Source organism: Natator depressus, chromosome 7 (genome assembly GCF_965152275.1).
Source record: "Natator depressus isolate rNatDep1 chromosome 7, rNatDep2.hap1, whole genome shotgun sequence".
Lineage (NCBI taxonomy): Eukaryota > Metazoa > Chordata > Testudines > Cheloniidae > Natator > Natator depressus.
In genome coordinates this window covers 27,708,431-27,729,408 of record NC_134240.1, presented here as the reverse complement: position 1 = coordinate 27,729,408, position 20,978 = coordinate 27,708,431, and the positions used below count along the sequence as shown (strand labels likewise).

General features: G+C 41.7%; 1 protein-coding gene across 3 annotated transcripts in view; it reads left to right on the top strand.

Moving 5' to 3' along the window:
• The window catches only part of IL17RB (interleukin 17 receptor B), a 37,420-nt gene that overhangs the window by 1,059 nt on the left and 15,383 nt on the right, over positions 1-20,978 (top strand). The window contains exons 1-3 of one of the 3 annotated variants that reach the window (XM_074957782.1): positions 13,680-13,826; positions 15,833-15,857; positions 18,858-18,998. The exons of the other annotated variants lie outside the window; for them this stretch is intronic. Of the exons in view, the coding sequence (XP_074813883.1) occupies positions 13,755-13,826; positions 15,833-15,857; positions 18,858-18,998 (238 nt within the window). The 5' untranslated portion in view covers positions 13,680-13,754. Of the gene's footprint in view, positions 1-13,679; positions 13,827-15,832; positions 15,858-18,857; positions 18,999-20,978 lie in introns of those variants that run through there. 3 annotated transcript variants of the gene reach the window in all.

Below are 20,978 nucleotides of genomic sequence, written 5' to 3'. Positions count from 1 at the left end.
TCACCCTAGTATGAACTACTCTAGGGAAATGTTTAAAAAATGTCGTTCCATTACTAACACTGGTTTATCACCATTCCTGTTAGCAACATTCGGAGCCCTAAGGCATCTATACACTGGTGTTTTCTATTCAGTTTCGGTTTTCAAAGGAGTAGCCATGTTAATCTGTATCAGTAAAAACAACGAGGAGTCCTTGTGGCACTAACAAATTTATTTGGGCATAAGCTTTTGTGGGATATTAGTGGAGTGGGTTATATCCCACGAAAGCTTATGCCCAGATAAATTTGTTAGTCTCTAAGGTGCCACAAAGACTCCTCGTTGTTTATTCAGTTTCAATTTTTCTATTCAGCTAAATAAAACGAGAAAGACCCATAGTGTAAACCTACTTTAAGGCATCCTAACTTGTTTTTACTCAAAAGTAGGGATGTTGGAAATTTGCAGAGAAATAATTATTAAAATGGTGGATGTCTGCTATTTTCTTTTAATGGAAAGTTTTCAGCAGTTTCCACCCTGTGAGTGATGGATGAAATTAATTAAAGAAATCTTCAGAAAAAATATTTGACAGTAATATCAACTAAGCTGGGATAGGGAATGTTAGAAGCTTCATTGAATGGAGCATTCAGAAATGGTCTGGAAAGGACAATAGGAAAATGTACTTGGAAATTTCCCATTGAGTTCACTGCTGGGCAGGGGAGAGAATAGGATCATTCTGTAATTGTACCATTATTTTGCTGTTCACTGTGGGGTACCTCACATACTATGTGTTATTGTTTATTTAAATGTTTTACATGTTCTGCTTCAAGTTTATGGTTACTGGGCCAATACGTATTTGCAAATTCAGCTAGGATTTACATCTCAAATCTTTAGATATCACAAACTTCAAAGGACAGAACCTGTTTGTACAGACATAAGAATCTATTACACTTGACAATAAAAATGTTATAACTATATCTAATTTATTTTTCCTTTAGCTTTAACATCTATTCTAAATTGACTATAGTATATAATATTTAAACCAGTACCTCTCATTGCAGGATAGGCATTGTGTCCACAGCTGCATTATGTTCTTTTCTGTTCTTGAAATGTAACAATACTCTGAGATATGTTTATAGACATCTGAAAAGATCAGTTCAGTGACAATACTAAAGTTAGTATTCCACAGTTTATCTGTAAAGTGTCATTATCTTTGGTACTGTATATTAAAAAGGAAGAGTCATAAATCCATCATATTTTTATATGAGTAAATATTGAAAAAAGGATGTGATTAAGACTTAGTTGATTTATGGCTTCTTCAGTAGCTTAATTTATTCTGTAATATAAAGTCATATTTGTGTATAATGGTTCATGTTTATTACCATAAATATAGAACATATCAGCCTTATTGCTGCAAAATAAATAACGCTCAAAAGACATATAGGGAGATAATGTTTGTGTTTTTGTGTATTTATATATGTATGAGTAGGGTTGACAATGTAATCAACAGTCCCTGTCTACGCTGTATTCTGATAATTCAGAGGTCAAAAGAAGATCCTATCATTTAAATGAATTGTAAACTGGGATATCTCGGAATTCATCTCTCTTTGAAATGTACTGTCAATGGTGGAGGAACAAGCAAATGGCCTTATGCTAATTCGTATAGCTAAGTACCGGTGATGGACCTCCTTCAAAGTCATCCTAATTACCTTTTGTTCCTGGAGGAAATCCCAACTTTTCAAAAATGAAATTGTATAAAAGATCCTTGGGTCCTGATTCTGTCATCTCAGATCTGCTTAGACTTCATCAGGGGAAGTTTGAGTCACAAGACTGAGGTCCCAGTTATGCTGGTATGCCCTGAATATGAGCTTTGGACATTGGACTATGATCTATGAACTGAATACTAAAGGAACTCTTTGCAACTACAAAGCTCACCATCTCTTCAATCAATCTGAACCCCCATGAATTGAACTCATGTCTGTATGTATAATGATCTTTTAACCATACTCTCTTTTGTTTTTTAATAAATTTTAGTTTAGTTAGTAAGAATTGGCTGTAGCGTGTATTTGGGTAAGATCTGAAACATTCATTATTAGCCTGGGAGGTAATGTGTCATATCCTTTGGGATTGGTAGAACCTGTTCTTTTATGTGATGAAATAAAGATTTGCAGAAATTTTCATCACGTTTGATGTGGGTACCTGGATGGAAGCCTGAGGCTGGATCACTCTAAAGGTGAACTGTGTTGTTTGGACTTCTGAGTAACCAGTAAGGTAATAAAGAAGCTGTTTTATGCTGGCTTGGTGAATCTAAGTATTGGAATATTCACCAGCTTTATGGGGATTGTCTACCCCATTCTTTGCAGTTCACCCTAATTGAGTGACCTCAGCTGGCTCCCCACTGGGACCCCGGTCACACTGAGTCGGTACATTGGGGATAATAAAAAATTCCCTATAGGGTTGTTGTAGAATAAATCCATTACCTATAATCTTTGTGAGGTGCTCAGATACCACTGTGATGGGCATATAAATACCAAGATAAATAAAATAAAAACACCTTGGCATTTTCCATAAAAATACTGGTTTGCCCTTGGTAAAAATGGACATCACTTACTGTTGTGTAGTGTACTGGATGTTGTTGTTTGTCACATGCCAAACCTCAAAGGTGGCTGCATTTCTCTGCTGTTGTATGTCAAGTACATAATTGATGAAGGATTTTAGGTTCCTTTATGATGAAAGGTGCACCTAAGTGTAAAATATTATAAGACTATAGACATTTAGAAACAGACTCTTAAATAAGATCTAAAGTTATATTTTAGTATATTAAATGTATAAGTTAAGGATAAATTCTGCTTTCCAACATCCATGTCCAACCTTATAGATTTCTGTGAATAACTGAGAGCAGATTTTGGGCCTTAAAGTTTTTCTTAAATACTTGTGATCACATCTGCATGTAAAAACAGGTGTGCCTGCCAATCTTTGTTCATTTCAAAGTATATATTAAAGCAAACAGTGGAATGGTGACATTTGCAATAGTACAGCTTCTGCCCTGTTATCTTTAGACACAGCTCTGGGAGAGAGTGGAATGAGGGAGGAGGTAAGGCCTGAGTGCTGAGGAGGGGCCAGCATAGTAGTTTGGGTGTTGATATTTCTTAGCAGCTAGGTTGGATGAGTGTTGCTATTACTTCCCTGGCAAAGTATTGGTTTTCAGCTCAGATGGTTATATGTCTGAAGTTTTGGTTGTTCTTTATGATAATGATACACCAGAAGACAGAGTTCCTGGAGCTAGCACAGTATTAGGTGGCAAAATCCACCTGAACATGGAGTTTGAGGAAGAGAAACTTTATAATTTGTCTTTAGAATAGAATATCAGGGTTGGAAGAGACCTCAGGAGGTCATCTAGTCCAACCCCCTGCTCAAAGCACGACCAATCCCCAACTAACATCCCAGCCAGGGCTTTGTCAAGCCTGACCTTAAAAACTTCTAAGGAAGGAGATTCCACCACCTCCCTAGGTAACACATTCCAGTGTTTCACCACTCTCCTAGTGAAAAAGTTTTTTCCTAATATCCAACCTAAACCTCCCCCAATGCAACTTGAGACCATGACTCCTTGTTCTGTCATCTGCTACCACTGAGAACAGCCTAGCTCCATCCTCTTTGGAACCCCCCTTCAGGTGGTTGAAGGCTGCTACCAAATCCCCCCTCACTCTTCTCTTCTGTAGACTAAATAATTCCAATTCTCTCAGCCTCTCCTCAGAAGTCATGTGTTCCAGTCCCCTAATCATTTTTGTTGCCCTCCGCTGGACTCTTTCCAATTTTTCCACATCCTTCTTGTAATGTGGGGCCCAAAACTGGACCCAGTACTCCAGATGAGGCCTCACCAATGTCGAATAGAGGGGAATGATCACGTCCCTCGATCTGCTGGCAGTGCCCCTACTTATACATCCCAAAATGCCATTGGCCTTCTTGGCAACAAGGGCACACTGTTGACTCATATCCAGCTTCTTGTCCACTGTAACCCCTAGAAAGAAAAAAGAAAAGGAGTACTTGTGGCACCTTAGAGACTAACCAGTTTATTTGAGCATGAGCTTTCGTGAGCTACAGCTCACTTCATCGGATGCATAGCATATCGTGGAAACTGCAGAAGACATTATATACACACAGAGACCATGAAACAAAACTTCCTCCCACCCCACTGTCCTGCTGCTAACAGCTTATCTAAAGTGATCATCAAGGAAGGCCATTTCCAGCACAAATCCAGGTATTCTCACCCTTCCCCCCCCCCCCCCCCACACAGACACACATACAAACTCGGGGGGGGGGGGGAAGGGTGAGAATACCTGGATTTGTGCTGGAAATGGCCTTCCTTGATGATCACTTTAGATAAGCTGTTAGCAGCAGGACAGTGGGGTGGGAGGAAGTTTTGTTTCATGGTCTCTGTGTGTATATAATGTCTTCTGCAGTTTCCACGATATGCTATGCATCCGATGAAGTGAGCTGTAGCTCACGAAAGCTCATGCTCAAATAAACTGGTTAGTCTCTAAGGTGCCACAAGTACTCCTTTTCTTTTTTCTTTTTACGAATACAGACTAACACGGCTGTTACTCTGAAACCTGTAACCCCTAGGTCCTTTTCTGCAGAACTGCTGCCGAGCCATTCGGTCCCTAGTCTGTAGCGGTGCATGGGATTCTTCCGTCCTAAGTGCAGGACTCTGCTCTTGTCCTTGTTGAACCTCATCAGATTTCTTTTGGCCCAATCCTCTAATTTGTCTAGGTCTCTCTGTATCCTATCCCTACCCTCCAGCAAATCAACCTCTCCTCCCAGTTTTATGTCATCTGCAAACTTGCTAAGGGTGCAATCCACACCGTCCTCCAGATCATTTATGAAGATATTGAACAAAACCAGCCTGAGGACCAACCTTTGGGGCACTCCACTTGATACCAGCTGCCAACTAGACATGGAGCCATTGATCACTACCCGTTGAGCCCGACAATCTAGCCAACTCTCTATCCACCTTATAGTCCATTCATCCAGCCCATACTTCTTTAACTTGCTGGCAAGAATACTGTGGGAGACTGTGTCAAAAGCTTTGCTAAAATCAAGGAACAACACGTCCACTGCTTTCCCCTCATCCACAGAGCCAGTTATCTCGTCATAGAAGGCAATTAGATGAGTCAGGCATGACTTGCCCTTGGTGAATCCATGCTGACTGTTCCTGATCACTTTCCTCTCCTCTAAGTGCTTCAGAATTGATTCCTTGAGGATCTGCTCCATGATTTTTCCAGGGACTGAGGGGAGGCTGACTGGCCTGTAGTTCCCAGGATCCTCCTCCTTCCCTTTTTTAAAGATGGGCACTACATTAGACTTTTTCTAGTCGTCCGGGACTTCCCCCGATCACCATGAGTTTTCAAAGGTAATGGCCAATGACTCTGCAATCACATCCGCCAACTCCTTTAGCACTCTCGGATGCAGCACATCTGGCCCCATTAACTTGTGCTCGTCCAGCTTTTCTAAATAGTCCCGAACCAGCCCTCTGTGGAGAAAGAAGTGGTCACCTCCTCCCCATGCTGTGCTGCCCAGTGCAGTAGTCTGGGAGCTGACCTTGTTCGAGAAGACAGAGGCAAAAAAAAGCATTGAGTACATTAGCTTTTTCCACATCCTCTGTCACTAGGTTGCCTCCCTCATTCAGTAAGGGGCCCACAGTTCCCTTGACTTTCTTCTTGTTGCTAACATACCTGAAGAAACCCTTCTTGTTACTCTTAACATCTCTTGCTAGCTGCAACTCCAGGTGTGATTTGGCCTTCCTGATTTTACTCCTGCATGCCTGAGCAATATTTTTATACTCTTCCCTGGTCATTTGTCCAATCTTCCACTTCTTGTAAGCTTCCTTTTTGTGTTTAAGATCAGCAAGGATTTCACTGTGAAGCCAAGCTGGTTGCCTGCCATATTTACTATTTTTTCTACACATCAGGATGGTTTGTCCCTGTAACCTCAGTAAGGATTCTTTAACATACAGCCAACTCTCCTGGACTCCTTTCCCCCTCATGTTATTCTCCCAGGGGATCCTGCCCATCAGTTCCCTAAGGGAGTCAAAGTCTGCTTTTCTGAAGTCCAGGGTCTGTATTCTGCTGCTCTCCTTTCTTCCCTGTGTCAGGATCCTGAACTGGACCATCTCATGGCTACTGCCTTCCAGGTTCCCATCCACTTTTGCTTCCCCCACTAATTCTTCCCGGTTTGTGAGCAGCAGGTCAGGAAGAGCTCTGCCTCTAGCTGGTTCCTCCAGCACTTGCACCAGGAAATTATTCCCTACACTTTCCAAAAACTTCCTGTATTGTCTGTGCACCGCTGTTTTGCTCTCCCAGCAGATATCAGGGTGATTGAAGTCTCCCATGAGAACCAGGGCCTGCGATCTAGTAACTTCCGTGAGTTGCCGGAAGAAAGCCTCATCCACCTCATCCCCCTGGTCCGGTGGTCTATAGCAGACTCCCACCACGACATCACCCTTGTTGTTCACACTTCTAAACTTAATCCAGAGACTCTCAGGTTTTTCTGCAGTTTCATACTTGAGCTCTGAGCAGTCATACTGCTCCCTTACATATAGTGCAACTCCCCCACCTTTTCTGCCCTGCCTGTCCTTCCTGAACAGTTTATATCCATCCATGACAATACTCCAGTCATGTGAGTTATCCCACCAAGTCTGTGTTATTTCAATCACATCATAATTCCTTGACTGTGCCAGGACTTCCAGTTCTCCCTGCTTGTTTCTCAGGCTTCTTGCATTTGTGTATAGGCACTTGAGATAACTTGCTGATCGTCCCTCTTTCTCAGTATGAGGCAGGAGCCCTCCCCTCTCGCACGCTCCTGCTCGTGCTTCCTCCCGGTATCCCACTTCCCCACTTAATTCAGGGCTTTGGTCTCCTTCCCCCGGTGAACCTAGTTTAAAGCTCTCCTCACTAGGTTAGCCAGCCTGCTTGCGAAGATGCTCTTCCCTCTCTTCATTAGGTGGAGCCCGTCTCTGCCTAGCACTCCTCCTTCTTGGAACACCATCCTGTGGTCAAAGAATCCAAAGCCTTCTCTCCGACACCACCTGCGTAGCCATTCGTTGACTTCCACAATTCGATGGTCTCTACCCAGGCCTTTTCCTTCCACGGGGAGGATGGACAAGAACACCACTTGCACTTCAAACTCCTTTATCCTTCTTCCCAGAGCCACGTAGTCTGCAGTGATCCGCTCAAGGTCATTCTTGGCAGTATCATTGGTGCCCATGTGGAGAAGCAGGAAGGGGTAGCAATCCGAGGGCTTGATGATTCTCGGCAGTCTCTCCATCACATCGTGAATCCTAGCTCCTGGCAAGCAGCAGACTTCTCGGTTTTCCCTCTCCACTCCCCTGCAGCCCAGTCCGCATGACCTAGTAGTCATAAATGTTAGCAGATTTTGTATCATGGTGGTTGGGTGATCTGCTGTCACATAAAAGATATGAACACTGTTTATTTCTCAGCAGTGGAGATGGAGGGGCTGGTTTTTCTCATACATGGGTTTTATAATGGTATAACTGAGTTGACTTCAGTGGAGTTACCCCTGATTTTACTCCCATATGAAAAGAAAATCAGGACCTGAATGTATTATATAAACTAATTCCTCACTTTGGCCACTGATGAAGATGAGGGAAAAATCTAAGGGGAGGCTTAGTTTTAAGCAATGCCAGAAAAATAATTTTTAAAATGTGCTCTAAAAATGTCAAGTGTATTGTAAAAGAAATACATTCCTGATCACTGTGAGGTTGATAGTCTTCAGTTCTACAGTAATTGAAAATAACAGCTATGACTGGTGATGGTGAGAATGTAAAGCTGACCATTTATAGTAAGAGCAGGGAATAAGCCACTGATGATTCAGTCAGATGTTTCTGTTCTGTTGAAACTAATGAGAAATGGGTGGAACATTCCTTTTTTGACATAGACCAAGATGAATATGCTTTCTGTTCAGTGATATTTTTATTTTTAATGGACTGTTATAGGTGATTAGTTTCTTTTTGTTGATGAACTACTTTTATGGTTCTGAAAAAAAAAACCTACCAAGTATTTCCTTTAGAAATACAGACTCCTGCTGTGTATGTGCATTAATGTTTTCCATTAACATTTGGTAAGAAAGTTCAGGGCCAGAACTTGTGACTCCATTGACTTCAATATAGCTATGTCAATTTATGCCACCTCTGTACCTCTCTCAGAGTACACTTGGTTCTAATTTTCCATTACAACAAATGAATAATAGCTATTGATGGTAGTGAGAGTTGTTTATGTATAGCCCCTGCAGAACAGACCCTATTATCCTGATTCTGCAGGACATCATGAGTTGGTGAGTTGAACAATAAGTAACTTATCTCATAAGCACTGACATATTCTGGCAACACAAGGATAAGTAGACTGAATTATTAATAGTTGATTGCCATGATTATGGAGCAAAAGCATAATGGACTGTAATGTCACAATAGGCTGACTGATGTTAGACTGATATTGAGCAGTTATGAAATTCCACAATCAGGTCTGAAAGGCATATTCTAAAAATTTACTACGAAGTGTGAGTTTGGTTCATTCTTTTTTTATTAAAAATATTAAGTACAACAAGAAAAGACATTACAGAGGTATTATACAGGTAAAATAAATAAAAATAAAATACAAATGCCAGGGCTTTTCCCAAAGGTTTTTTAAAGCTTTTTTTTGTTTGTCTTTTTACATTAGAATTTTTTCACTTTGTGTGCCCTATTTTTGCTGGAGGCATGGACAGATACCTGAAGATTAGCAAGAGGATGACATGCAAAAGACAAAATTAAAATTTGAACAATTGTTAGGGGAAGGAAATGTCAGGCTGACTGTTATACTATTTAACTTAAAGTCCTGAAAAAGACTTGAAAGAAAAGCTCTGATAAAGATTCTCACACCTTTGTCCCTTCAGTTGAGGTCAGCAAATAGGTTTTTTAGTTACCTAATGAGTCAACTAGGGGGAAGAAAGTTAGATAAGACTTGATCTTTCTGATATTTCTAACATAAAAAAACAAGCAGGAAAAGAAACTTTACAAAAACTTTTATTATACGTCGTAAAGGAGCAAATAAAATTTCAAATTTTGCAGGTCACCTTTAACAATAATTTATTTAATCTGCATAGCACAGTCAAGTCTAGTAGACTCTCCACAAGTGAGGGTCCCTCATGGATTTATAGAAGTAGCATACATTCTTACAAAGGATTAATACTTACTCGCAATGTTATCATATAGTTTATCCCTCAAAAAAGCTTCTCTTGTTTTGCATTGAAAAGGCAGTCATATTTAGGACTACTTCTACAACTCTTAAAATGCTTGCAGAATGTAACAAACTCACTTAACCAGGACTGCCTCCTTTTAGGTTTTGTAGTGGAACTTCTCCTGAAACCAGGGGGAACAAACTCTCTTCTTGGCAGGGTTTCCATTTCATTCACACAGCCTTTTTCACTTACTAGTAGAAAACTTATTTTCCAGCATCTGTCTGTAGCATACTCTGAGTCACACTCTCCCTTCCCCCACGCTCCCACATTCACACAAAAGAGTCTTTTATAAACTTCCCATGCAAAAGAGGAAGAAAAGAATGCTAACTCTTATTGGACCACAGTGCCTTCCCAAGCTAATATGGGGTCACATTGCAGAGAGACTTCTTGCTAAACTTTCACAAACATAGGAGTAACTATAAATAAGCCAAAGATACAGATAAAACATTCTAACACTGAACATAATATCCAGTATTAAATAAGTGTCTATTTCTTCTAGTCCAGTTTCTCTTGGATACTTACTTACCTCAACTGAAGGGAAGAAATTTGAGCATAAAATCTGCTGAGTTATTATGTAATTCACACTGTACTCTTTTGCTGGAGCGTGTTGCTGGCTGCCAGCAAGTGTGTCTTTGAGCTATGGGTAATCATAGGCCTCTTTGAAGTTGAGGGGCATGGTAGCCACGTTTCATTCACACTAAATGAGGGAGTTATTAAATGGCCCAAAGTGATACCTTAAACAATGGAAGCCACTGCCCAGCAGTGGGGTAATGTATACCCCAAATTAAAAAACATAGTAAGAGAACCAAAAAAATGCCTCCATGGCTAAACAACAAAATAAAACAAGCAGTGAAGACACAAAGGCATCCTTTAAAAAGTGGAAGTTAAATCCTGGTGAGGAAAATAGACAGCAGCATAAACTCTGGCAAATGAAGTGTAAAAAAGTAATAGCTTTTTTTTTTAAGTACCTCAGAGGCAGGAAGCCTGCTAAACAACCAGTGGGGCCACTGGCCGATCGAGATGCTAAAGGAGCACTCAGTGACAATAAGGCCATTGCGGAGAAACTAAATGAATTCATTGCATCAGTCTTCATGGCTGAGGATGAGAGAAATTCCCAAACCTGAGCCATTCTTTTTAGGTGACAAATCTGAGGAACTGTCGCAGATTGAGGTGTTTTTAGAGGAGGTTTTAGAACAAATTGATAAACTAAACAGTAATAAGTCACCAGGACTAGATGGTACTCACCCAAGAGTTCTAAAGGAACTCAAATGTGAAATTGAAGAACTGCTAACTGTAGTTTGTAACCTATCATTTAAATCAGCTTCAGTACCAAATGACTGGAGAATAGCTAATGTGACACCAATTTTTAAAAAGGGCTCCAGAGATGATACCAGCAATTACAGGTCGGTGCAACTGACTTCAGTACAAGGCAAACTGGTTGAAACTATAGTAAAGAATAAAATTGTCAGACACATAGATGAACATGATTTGTTGGGGGAAAAGTCAACACGGTTTTTGTGAAGGGAAATCATGCCTCACCAATCTACTAGAATTCTTTGAAGGGGTCAAAAAACATGTGGACAAGGGGGATCCAGTGGATATAGTGTACCTAGATTTTCAGAAAGTCTTTGACAGGGTCCCTCACCAAAGGCTCTTAAGCAAAGTAAGCTGTCATGGGATAAGAGGGAAGGTCCTCTCATGGATTGGTAACTGCTTAAAAGACAGGAAACAACGGGTAGGAATAAATGGTCAGTTTTCAGAATGGAGAGCGGTAAATTGTGGTGTCCCTCAGGGGTTTGTACGGGGACCAGTCCTATTCAGCATATTCATAAATGATCTGAAAAAAAGGGTAAACAGTGAGGTGGCAAAATTTGCTGATGGTACTAAACTATTCAAGATAGCTAAGTCCCAAGCAGACTGCGAAGAGTTACAAAAGACTTTCACAAAACTGGGTGACTGGGCAACAAAATAGCAGATGAAATTCAGTGTTGATAAATGCAAAGTAATGCACATTGGAAAACATAATCCCAACTATACATATAAAATGGTGGGGTTTAATTAGCTGTTCCCACTCAAGAAAGAGATCTTGGAGTCATTGTGGATAGTTCTCTGAAAACATCCACTCAATGTGCAGCGGCCATCAAAAAAGGACATGATGGTGGAATCTGCTTGGTGCAACAAGTGGTCAGTGATGACAGTCATTAATCACTCTCTCATCACTGACCCATCATCTGTCTACCTGGTTTTGATCTGCCAAGCCACCTGTGTTCATCTCTGAATCAGTTTGAACAGGACAGGGCAACTGTGCAGCTAGTCTCTTTAAATGGGGGCTTTCTAATGACTCGCAATGCAGCTGTGGTCAACTTCAGACAGTGTCCAGGGCCGACTTATTTATTTCGACAGCGGGCTACTGGCTCTCCACCTGGCTGATGATGACGCCATTAAATGGCTGGGCACATTCTGCATACACAAATGACTGTTCAGAGAAACAGAACGTTGTGTAAATTCTTTGTAAAACAGGACTGCACCAAAGAAATACTTGATTGGTGTAATCAATTTATCCTGCTAACAGAAACAGCCCAGCATGGCTCTGAATATTGGCTAACTGCTCAAACCCCAGGGGCAACAATGCTATTGACTTGAGACCATTATGGCCTATTCAAAAGATGACTACTCAAAGTTATTAAAAAGCATGTTTTGTACTGATTTTTTTTCTTTCATGTATTTAAAATATTGTTAAGCAGTCTACCCTCAAATGTATAACCTACCTTAACATTCCTGTAAGTTAGGAACATAGGACATAGGAATTGCTTTACCAAATCAGATCAACTAGTAATCAACTAGGCCAGGATACTGACAATGGTTGCTGTTTGATTCAAAAGAAGGTGAAGGAAGGTGTATTGGAATAACCTGTTCCGTTTCTTCAGAAGCTCTGTCAGCTAGTGTATGCACAGAAACAATAAATTTTCTACCCATTTCATTATTTTATTCTATCCAATGTAAATGTGGATATTTTCCATATAAAATCTTTAATCCTTTTTTGAATCCTGCTAAGTTACTGGCCACAATGGTATCTTGTGTTAAAAGTAAATCTTTGATCAGTGTTAAATTTGTTGGCTTTCAAATTGTTGAAAAATGTTCTAAAGATATTTGTTTTTAAATTACTCTTGCTACGTAATTTAGAAAGAACAGACCAAAGAGCCAACTAGCTAATGTTTTCGTTCCACCTATACATAGATCATTGAGGCCACTTACAGCAATATAGCTACTCCTAAAGTGTGTGTAGAGTGGTACTCAGTCCTCATGTGATTACCAAAATCTACAGACCTGAGATGATAAAGTTGCCACAGTATATTTGTCTATAAATCAGAATTGTATGTTTGTATACCACATGCCCAGACCTGTATGTTTCTGAAATTATGCTGAACAGTTTGTCCTTGTCTATACTTGCAATTAAACCAAGTTTGGCACTTTTTTCTTTTGGGATTATTTTTTTCTCAGCATGTTCTTTTACCTTAAGAATGTCAAGTCTGATCTTCCCTGATTTGATGGAGGACCTTCTAAATGTTTTAGAAACTTTACTGTGGGCTCTAAAACCAAACTGAAGAGGTGGGCAGAGGCATCCTTGCTCCAAAATGGTTGTTGGTTATTATAGTTAAATATGGGTTAACAAAAACTATAGCTTTCAAGCAGCCAGACTTAAAAATCCTTCCCCACTCAATTGGTCAGTTTCAGTGTCTTGGTTCCTGTGATGTCACTATTGTGTTAGTTCTCCAGATGTTAGTGCCCATCACACAGACAGGACCTGACTTTCTAACATAAAGAACAGGGAGGGGAAAAAACATATTCTTTATGCCTCACAAAAAAGCAACACCGAGTACCAGCCCATTCTTTCCCTGTAACACCAGGGATGGATTCAGTCCTAGGACTTGATCACTCTTTGTTGCTGAGCACTCCACTTCACTGTTGTCCATGGTGAGCAGCTCTAAAATCCAGAAAACAAGGCATGCAAAGAGTTAAAGCTGAAAATATAGCAAGATATTCTGTTTTATTAATTACATGACCTCAGCTATTGTATAGGCTTCCCCAGAATGGGAGGGATCTTGCAGCTTAGCTAGGCACAGCAGAAAGAGTCCAGGAGGGGGATGTCAGGTTTTACTCTGAGCCTTGTTTTTGCTACTCCTTGTGTGTTGTAAAAGTGACTTCTCTTAGTTACAGTGAGTGTATTCCTTCTTCTGTTTATGTATTGGCTTTGAGCCAAAGCTCTTTAGGGGTTGATTTGTACTGCGGTGTTTTCAGACTCGCTGACAGGCCAAATCTGGGGGAGTGGGAGGGGAAAGGCTTTGAGTAATACATTGGCTGTGAGGGAGGTGGAGGGGCCTCTACACCCTTGATACCGAGCTTAGGCTTTCAGTGATTTGTAGTGAGTAGAGAGAGTCCCAGGAAGAGCAGAGGGGAATCTCAGCCAAGGTGCATTGCTCCTGCAAGTGGAGATGACTCTAGCAGCCAGTGTCCTGCTGAGCTTGCTGCTCAGTAGCTGTGGTTCCTGGGGACAAGGCTGGCCGGTAAGATACAAGGAGGGAGGATAACCCACCCCTCTTCCGCTTCTACCCATTCCCATCAAATGGAGTTGAAGAGCTTTTCACTCCAATCTGTGCAAAAGGTGGCTGATTCTTTGTGCACTAGAAAGGGATGGATGTCACAGAGTGGGTGGTGACAGCTGTGTAACCGTCCTCCCTGTTTGAGTGGGACACTGCTTTAAATCTGCAGAGTCTGCTTCCAGCCCCTATTAGTCAGTATATTTGTTTCCCTAAATTAATGGGGGTTAGTGGGGGAGTTGTCATTTGCTTTCCCAAGAATGCCTGTTGATAGGTTTCAGAGTGGTAGCGGTGTTAGTCCGTATCAGCAAAAAAAAAACCCCGAGGAGTATTTGTGGCACCTTAGAGACTAACAAATTTATTGGGCATAAGCCCATGAAAGCTTATGTCCAAATAAATTTGTTAGTCTGTAAGGTGACACTAGTACTCCTCGTTTTTGTTTTTGTTTTTTTGTTGATAGTCATAAGGAAGGTAGAGGAGGCAGAATTATCAAAGAGAGGGTATAATATGTGTATGACAGGCATGAGAGCAGGCTGTGCTCCTGCTCAGTAACTTCTGACTGTCAAGTCGTTCCCCCCCGCAAAAAAAAAAAACCAGTATCCTATCTCCAAAAATGGTCAGCATCAGACGTTTCAGTCAGGTGAAAGAAACCTAGCAGTAGACAGATGTTGGATAATATACCTACTATGAAGGTCTCATCCTAACCCACAGCCTCATAAAGATTGGTTTAAACTCCAAAGCATGAGGATTTATATCCCTTCCAATATCTTTTTTTACAATAGCTGCTCCTATTGCACCAAAATCCCTAGACATCCAGGCACAACAGTACCTCAAAAACGTGGCTCCAGATAATTTTAGGCCTCACCATCCCCTAAATTCTGCTAGATAAATAGGTGGCAGGTTCTTTGGTTCTGGCTGGCTTTATGTGGGTTGGTTGTGTTTTCATTCGGACTCTGATGCTCTGTTGCACAGTGCTTAGATGCCATTCAACCCCATGTTAAAAGATGTCAATGTGAAGTGAAAACATTTTGCTAGCAGGCAACATTTCACAGTCTTAGGATCTTCTCTTCTGGGTCCGTGCTGTTAAACTGGAAGATAGTCTGTCATGTCCAAGTGTCATTAGTCACAAAATGTCATTGTGCACTACAACTTTGCTATGAAAAGGACATGTAAAATGCAGAATGAAAAAGAAAAAAAGTAAGAAGGCTATGTTGCTTTTTACATCAGTCCATCCTCATTCTGCAAACTAGCAAACACAGAGCAGCATATTTATAGAGTTAGAATCTTGTAGAAATGATTGAAACAACGACCTAAAGGTGCACTTCTGTCATTTTCTGAAGGAAATACATACAGTGTGTATGGTAATACCCATTGCTTCATGTTCTCTATGTATATAAATCTCCCCACTGTATTTTCCACTGAATGCATCCGATGAAGTGAGCTGTAGCTCATGAAAGCTTATGCTCAAATAAATTTGTTAGTCTCTAAGGTGCCACAAGTACTCCTTTTCTTCTTGCGAATACAGACGAACACGGCTGCTACTCTGAAACCATACATTACATAGTATGTCACGAATTTTAAAAATTAATCTTTAAATATCATATATGGATTTTTCTTCTCCTCTGTTGATATTTGAGTCTTTGCAGCAAGGAGAAGTTGACCAGCCTTCAAGGGAAACTGTTAAACTGATTATACTTCTGGCAGGATATTTTTATTTAAAGTAAAGCAACCTGTGTTTTAAAAAGAGCAATAATTTTATTCTCTAATTTATTTCAGTGTTAGAAATTTTAGACAGTGCTTGTAACTATAGTATGTACATAATTTTCAGGGAGAAGTATGATTTTGTTTCAAGTTAATGCTGTCTCTTTAAAGTTGGGATTTTAATATGTTAAAAGTATAGGGAATTTCTATCTTTAGAGTAGATCTGTCTTCTTTTAGTTTGTTTTATTTTAATGCTGTTTTCTTTCTTACAGTCTATTAACTGTGGCTTTGAAACTGGTATGTATAAATAAAATGGATCTCTTTACACTGTTAAAAGAGGTACCTAATTAAAAATAGCTAATCTGTGATTATTCAGGTTTAGGAAGCGAGTAATATGGGCGTGGTGCCCCTGCACCATCAATATTCATGAAGGTGGGCCCGGCTCCACCAATGTTTGGGCCCCAGGCCCCGTGCTTTGGGGGGCCCCGCGCCCTGGCTTGGCAACGGGGGGCACTCTCACCCCGGGGACAGCCAGCCCCCCTACCCCCACGTCCCTGCGTGCTGCGGAGAGTTGCTGAGCCAGCTCCCAGCCCAGAAAGGGACAGGCACACACAGCTGTGGGGACAGACAGATGGGGCAGGGGAGGAGCAGTGATGGGCACCCCGGGGCTGGCATTAAGTACTGAGGTGGCTTCCTTGGGGGGGCTATAGCAACCCTCCCCCCGCCGCAGACCAGACCCGGGCTGCAGCTGGCTCCGTCCATCACTCCCCCCCACCCCACAGAGACCCACACAACCCTTTGCCCCCCCGAAAGACTCCCCCACCTGCCCCTGTGCCCCCATCACCCCCTCTCCAGAGAGCCCCCCCGTTGTGCCTCCAGAGACAGCTCCCCTCCCCCCTGCCTCCCCTGCTCACTACAGTCTTCCCCTCCCAAGCTCATTGGCCGGGAGGCTCCCAACCCGTTGGCCACCACGGCTAATGGGAGCTGCACCTGAGGCAGCCTGCCTGACCATGTCTCCACAGCAGGGGGAGGGGGAGCCACAGATGAGCAAGCCCCAGTCATCATCACAGGCACAGCAATTCTCTGGGTATTTAATTTCACAGAAGCAAGTGGTCCCTTCTGACCTAAATATCTATGAATCTAAGTAATTCAATCTAATTGTCCTTTCCAGGCAGTTTGTGGCTTTTCGTGTAAGGAAACTTACGATTTCTTTACAAAGAAGTCCATTTATAGTTTTTCACTTGAGAAGTCTATTTTCTGGTTGTTCATAAGCTCATTTATTTTGTTAACTCAGTTTCATAGGCAATTTTCAAAGTCATTTATTGTACCCGGTTTTTCCATTGGCCCAAAAACACATTGAAGATGTGCAGATTTTTATTTCTGTGTGCCAAACTACCTTATATAGAAACGTAAATGTTGTTGGAGCTAGAAAACCCCTGGAAGGGTAAGGGTCCCTTCAGGAAATTGTCCTCAAGTCATTCATTCTTCTGGGTATTCTATTCTATTGTTCCCTCCTATAGTGATCGTGATCAGTGTTTTCACCCACAGGGGAGAGGCACAAGATTGGGTCAATCCTGCAGCGACTCTGCTTCTACCCTTGTTTTCTGTCTGCTCCCTCTACCAGCCCCTTTGGTCTCCCTAGGATTCACCCTACCATTGCTTTCTCTGGAGCTTCTCATGAAGTAAAGTCTATCATTACAGGTTCTTATCTCTGTAATGTATTTAATTTTGATGTATTTATTAAGTGTTAATTAATGCACGATGGGAGTCCCCCTTCAGCCCTCTGTATAAATTGATCCCCTTCTTTCCATATGTTTTGCCCATAGGGTTTTCTGCAACCCTAGGGCAGCCAGCAATAACCCCTGTGCCTTTGCAATGGGGTGAGGGAAGGGGACCATGGGTTCCTTATTTATGTGATTTGCAAGAAGTGTTATCATTACTCAGGGTACCAAATGTGTTTAAATGATATAAGTGCCTTGTAAAATCCCAAAGCAAGCTCATTTTCATTTCTCATGTAATAATCTCATATTCAATATACACACATTTTTAATTATGTGAGTTTAATTTATTATTATTATTATTATTACTATTTATTATTAGCTAGGTTACTGGGTTTTTTTCAGTGTGGAAAATTCTGTGCTTTTTTAGGGGTTGAATGACTGAATGACATAATAACCCCCACCCCCCAAAAAAATCACTAAGTCCGGTAATTTTGTCAAGTGTCCGTCATGCAACACAGTGGTGTCTACCCCTGCCCTGTGCTTCATGGGGTCCAGGGCGGCCTGGGGGGGTAGCAGGGGGCCTGGTGTCCCCCTGAAGCACGGGGCCACCCAAAGCATGGGGCCCAGGGCAGTTGCCCCAGTCCGTCCTATGGACGGGATGGCTCTGCTTGGGCACCACCAAAAATTATACAAATGTGACACCCCTACGGCACGCTGCCTGATAAGGGGAGCCTTGCTCCTGCCACTTTGCTATTAGCGTTGACTTTTCTTTTTTTTAAAGCTTTCTCTCTCTGATAAGAGACAGTTTCCAGTTGGATAGATTTTCTCCATCTCTTTTCTCAGTCTCTATCAAGTACTTGACTCCCTTCCAAACTGTCTCTCACTTGACTGTTGGCCAGGTACACTGACATAGTATGGGTGGTTTCAGTCACTACCACAGCAGAGAAGGTAGTTCTGTATCTTTATTCATTCATTGCAGAATTTCTGATCTCTTACAGGGGACCCTGAGTACAGCTACATTGTCCCAGCTCACAATACTGTCTCAGGAGCAGTACTAGTTTAGAGCCTGGAGATATCTCATTTGTGTTGATGGCATTGGGAGGACATTCCCCCCCTCCCACCTCCATATTTTAGATATTGCTCTATTTCTTGGTAAAAAAAAAAACAACCCTGGTTTACATTAAATGCGGTTAAATGTGCTTATTAATACAGGAAAGACACTGCAAATGTCGTCAATGTACATGATTTCCAAACTTATGCTCAGACTGACTTTATAAGATATATCTGATTTGAAGTTTCTCAGCACATGAAAAGAATGTATCATTTAGTTACATAAGAACAAACAATCAGAGTTTTTGAAATGAACTGTTAGTGTCAGAAACAGAATCTGCTGGGTGCATGGGAGAGGAGTGGTTTTCCTAATGGTGAATTCTTGTTTCTGAGACACAAAAAGTGATTATTTTCATAAGTAGGTGAAAAATACCAGTAGAATTCACAGACTGATTGACAATATGGAAAGTGTTTTAATACTAGGTAGCTGCTCTACTTTTAACTCATGTCTACTCATCTTTGCAAGGTCCTGCTCATGAGTTGAGAAAGTGGCACAATCTAACACCGGCCGATCTTCATAATCTCACTGCCCAGTTAATTGAAACAGAAGTGGAGACACACTTCAGGTCATATCTTATAAATATCAGCTGGAGCCTCAGCATGGATGGTAGGTGTGACATCCAAGTACATAAGACTATACAATATAACATTTCCTTTTGAATTTAGTGCTTGTGAAGCATGTTGCATTAACAGCTCTGAACACCGATATCCTCCAAGCACACAACAGGAATAGTGGCAGTGAAAGCTTCTTTATGCTGCCCTGCCATCTTTTCTCTGTTTTGAATGGAAGGAAACACTTTTAAGAGCAAGTCTGTCTGCATGGCCTATTTGACACTTGGCTTCTCCATAGACACTACTAACCATGGTGTCAGTTGTTGACGACTGTGAGTTTTCTCATGTGGGACACTTGTCAAATGGGAAGTGGATTGAGACCATCAATTATAGGTTTCAGAGTAGCAGCCATGTTAGTCTGCGTCCGCAAAAAGAAAAGGAGGACTTGTGGCACCTTAGACACTAACAAATTTATTTGAGCATAAGCTTTTGTGAGCTACAGCTCACTTCATCGGATGCATTCAGTGGAAAATACAGTGGGGAGATTTATATACACAGAGAACATGAAACAATGGGTGTTACCATCCACACTGTAACGAGAGTGATCAGGTAAGGTGAACTATTACCAGCAGGAGAACGGGGTGGGGGGGAACCTTTTGTAGTGATAATCAAGGTGGGCCATTTCCAACAGTTGACAAGAACTGCGGAACAGCGGGGGCGGGCGGAATAAACATGGGGAAATAGTTTTACTTTGTGTAATGACCCATCCACTACCAGTCTTTATTCAAGCCTAAGTAAATTGTATCCAGTTTGCAAATTAATTCCAATTCAGCACTATCTTGTTGGAGTCTGTTTTTGAAGTTTTTTTGTTGAAGAATTGCCACTTTTAGGTCTGTAATCAAGTGACCAAAGAGATTGAAGTGTTCTCTGACTGGTTTTTGAATGTTATAATTCTTGACGTCTGATTTGTGTCCATTTATTCTTTTACGTACAGACTGTCCAGTTTGACCAATGTACCTGGTGGAGGGGCATTGCTGGCACATGATGGCATATATCACATTGGTAGATGTGCAGGTGAATGAGCCTCTGATAGTGTGGCTGATGTGATTAGGCCCTATGATGGTGTCCCCTGAATAGATATGTGGACTCAGTTGGCAATGGGCTTTGTTGCAAGGATAGGTTCCTGGGTTAGTGGTTCTGTTGTGTGGTGTGTGGTTGCTGGTGAGTATTTGCTTCAGGTTGGGGGGCTGTCTGTAAGCAAGGACTGGCCTGTCTCCCAAGATCTGTGAGAGTGATGGGTCCTCCTTCAGGATAGGTTGTAGATCCTTGATGAAGCGTTGGAGAGGTTTTAGTTGGGGGCTGACGGTGATGGCTAGTGGTGTTCTGTTACTTTCTTTGTTGGGCCTGTCCTGTAGTAGGTAGCTTCTGGGTACTCTTCTGGCTCTGTCAATCTGTTTCTTCACTTCAGCAGGTGGATATTGTAGTTGTAAGAACGCTTGATAGAGATCTTGTAGGTGTTTGTCTCTGTCTGAGGGGTTGGAGCAAATGCGGTTGTATCGTAGAGCTTGGCTGTAGACAATGGATCGTGTGGTGTGGTCTGGATAAAAGCTGGAGGCATGTAGGTAGGCGTAGCGGTCAGTAGTTTTCCGGTATAGGGTGGTGTTTATGTGACCATTGCTTATTAGCACCATAGTGTCCAGGAAGTGGATCTCTTGTGTGGACTGGTCCAGGCTGAGGTTGATGGTGGGATGGAAATTGTTGAAATCATGGTGGAATTCCTCAAGGGCTTCTTTTCCATGGGTCCAGATGATGAAGATGTCATCAAAGTAGCACAAGTAGAGTAGGGGCATTAGGGGACGAGAGCTGAGGAAGCGTTGTTCTAAGTCAGCCATAAAAATGTTGGCATACTGTGGGGCCATGCGGGTACCCATAGCAGTGCCGCTGATTTGAAGGTATACATTGTCCCCAGATGTGAAATAGTTATGGGTGAGGACAAAGTCACAAAGTTCAGCCACCAGGTTTGCCGTGCCATTAT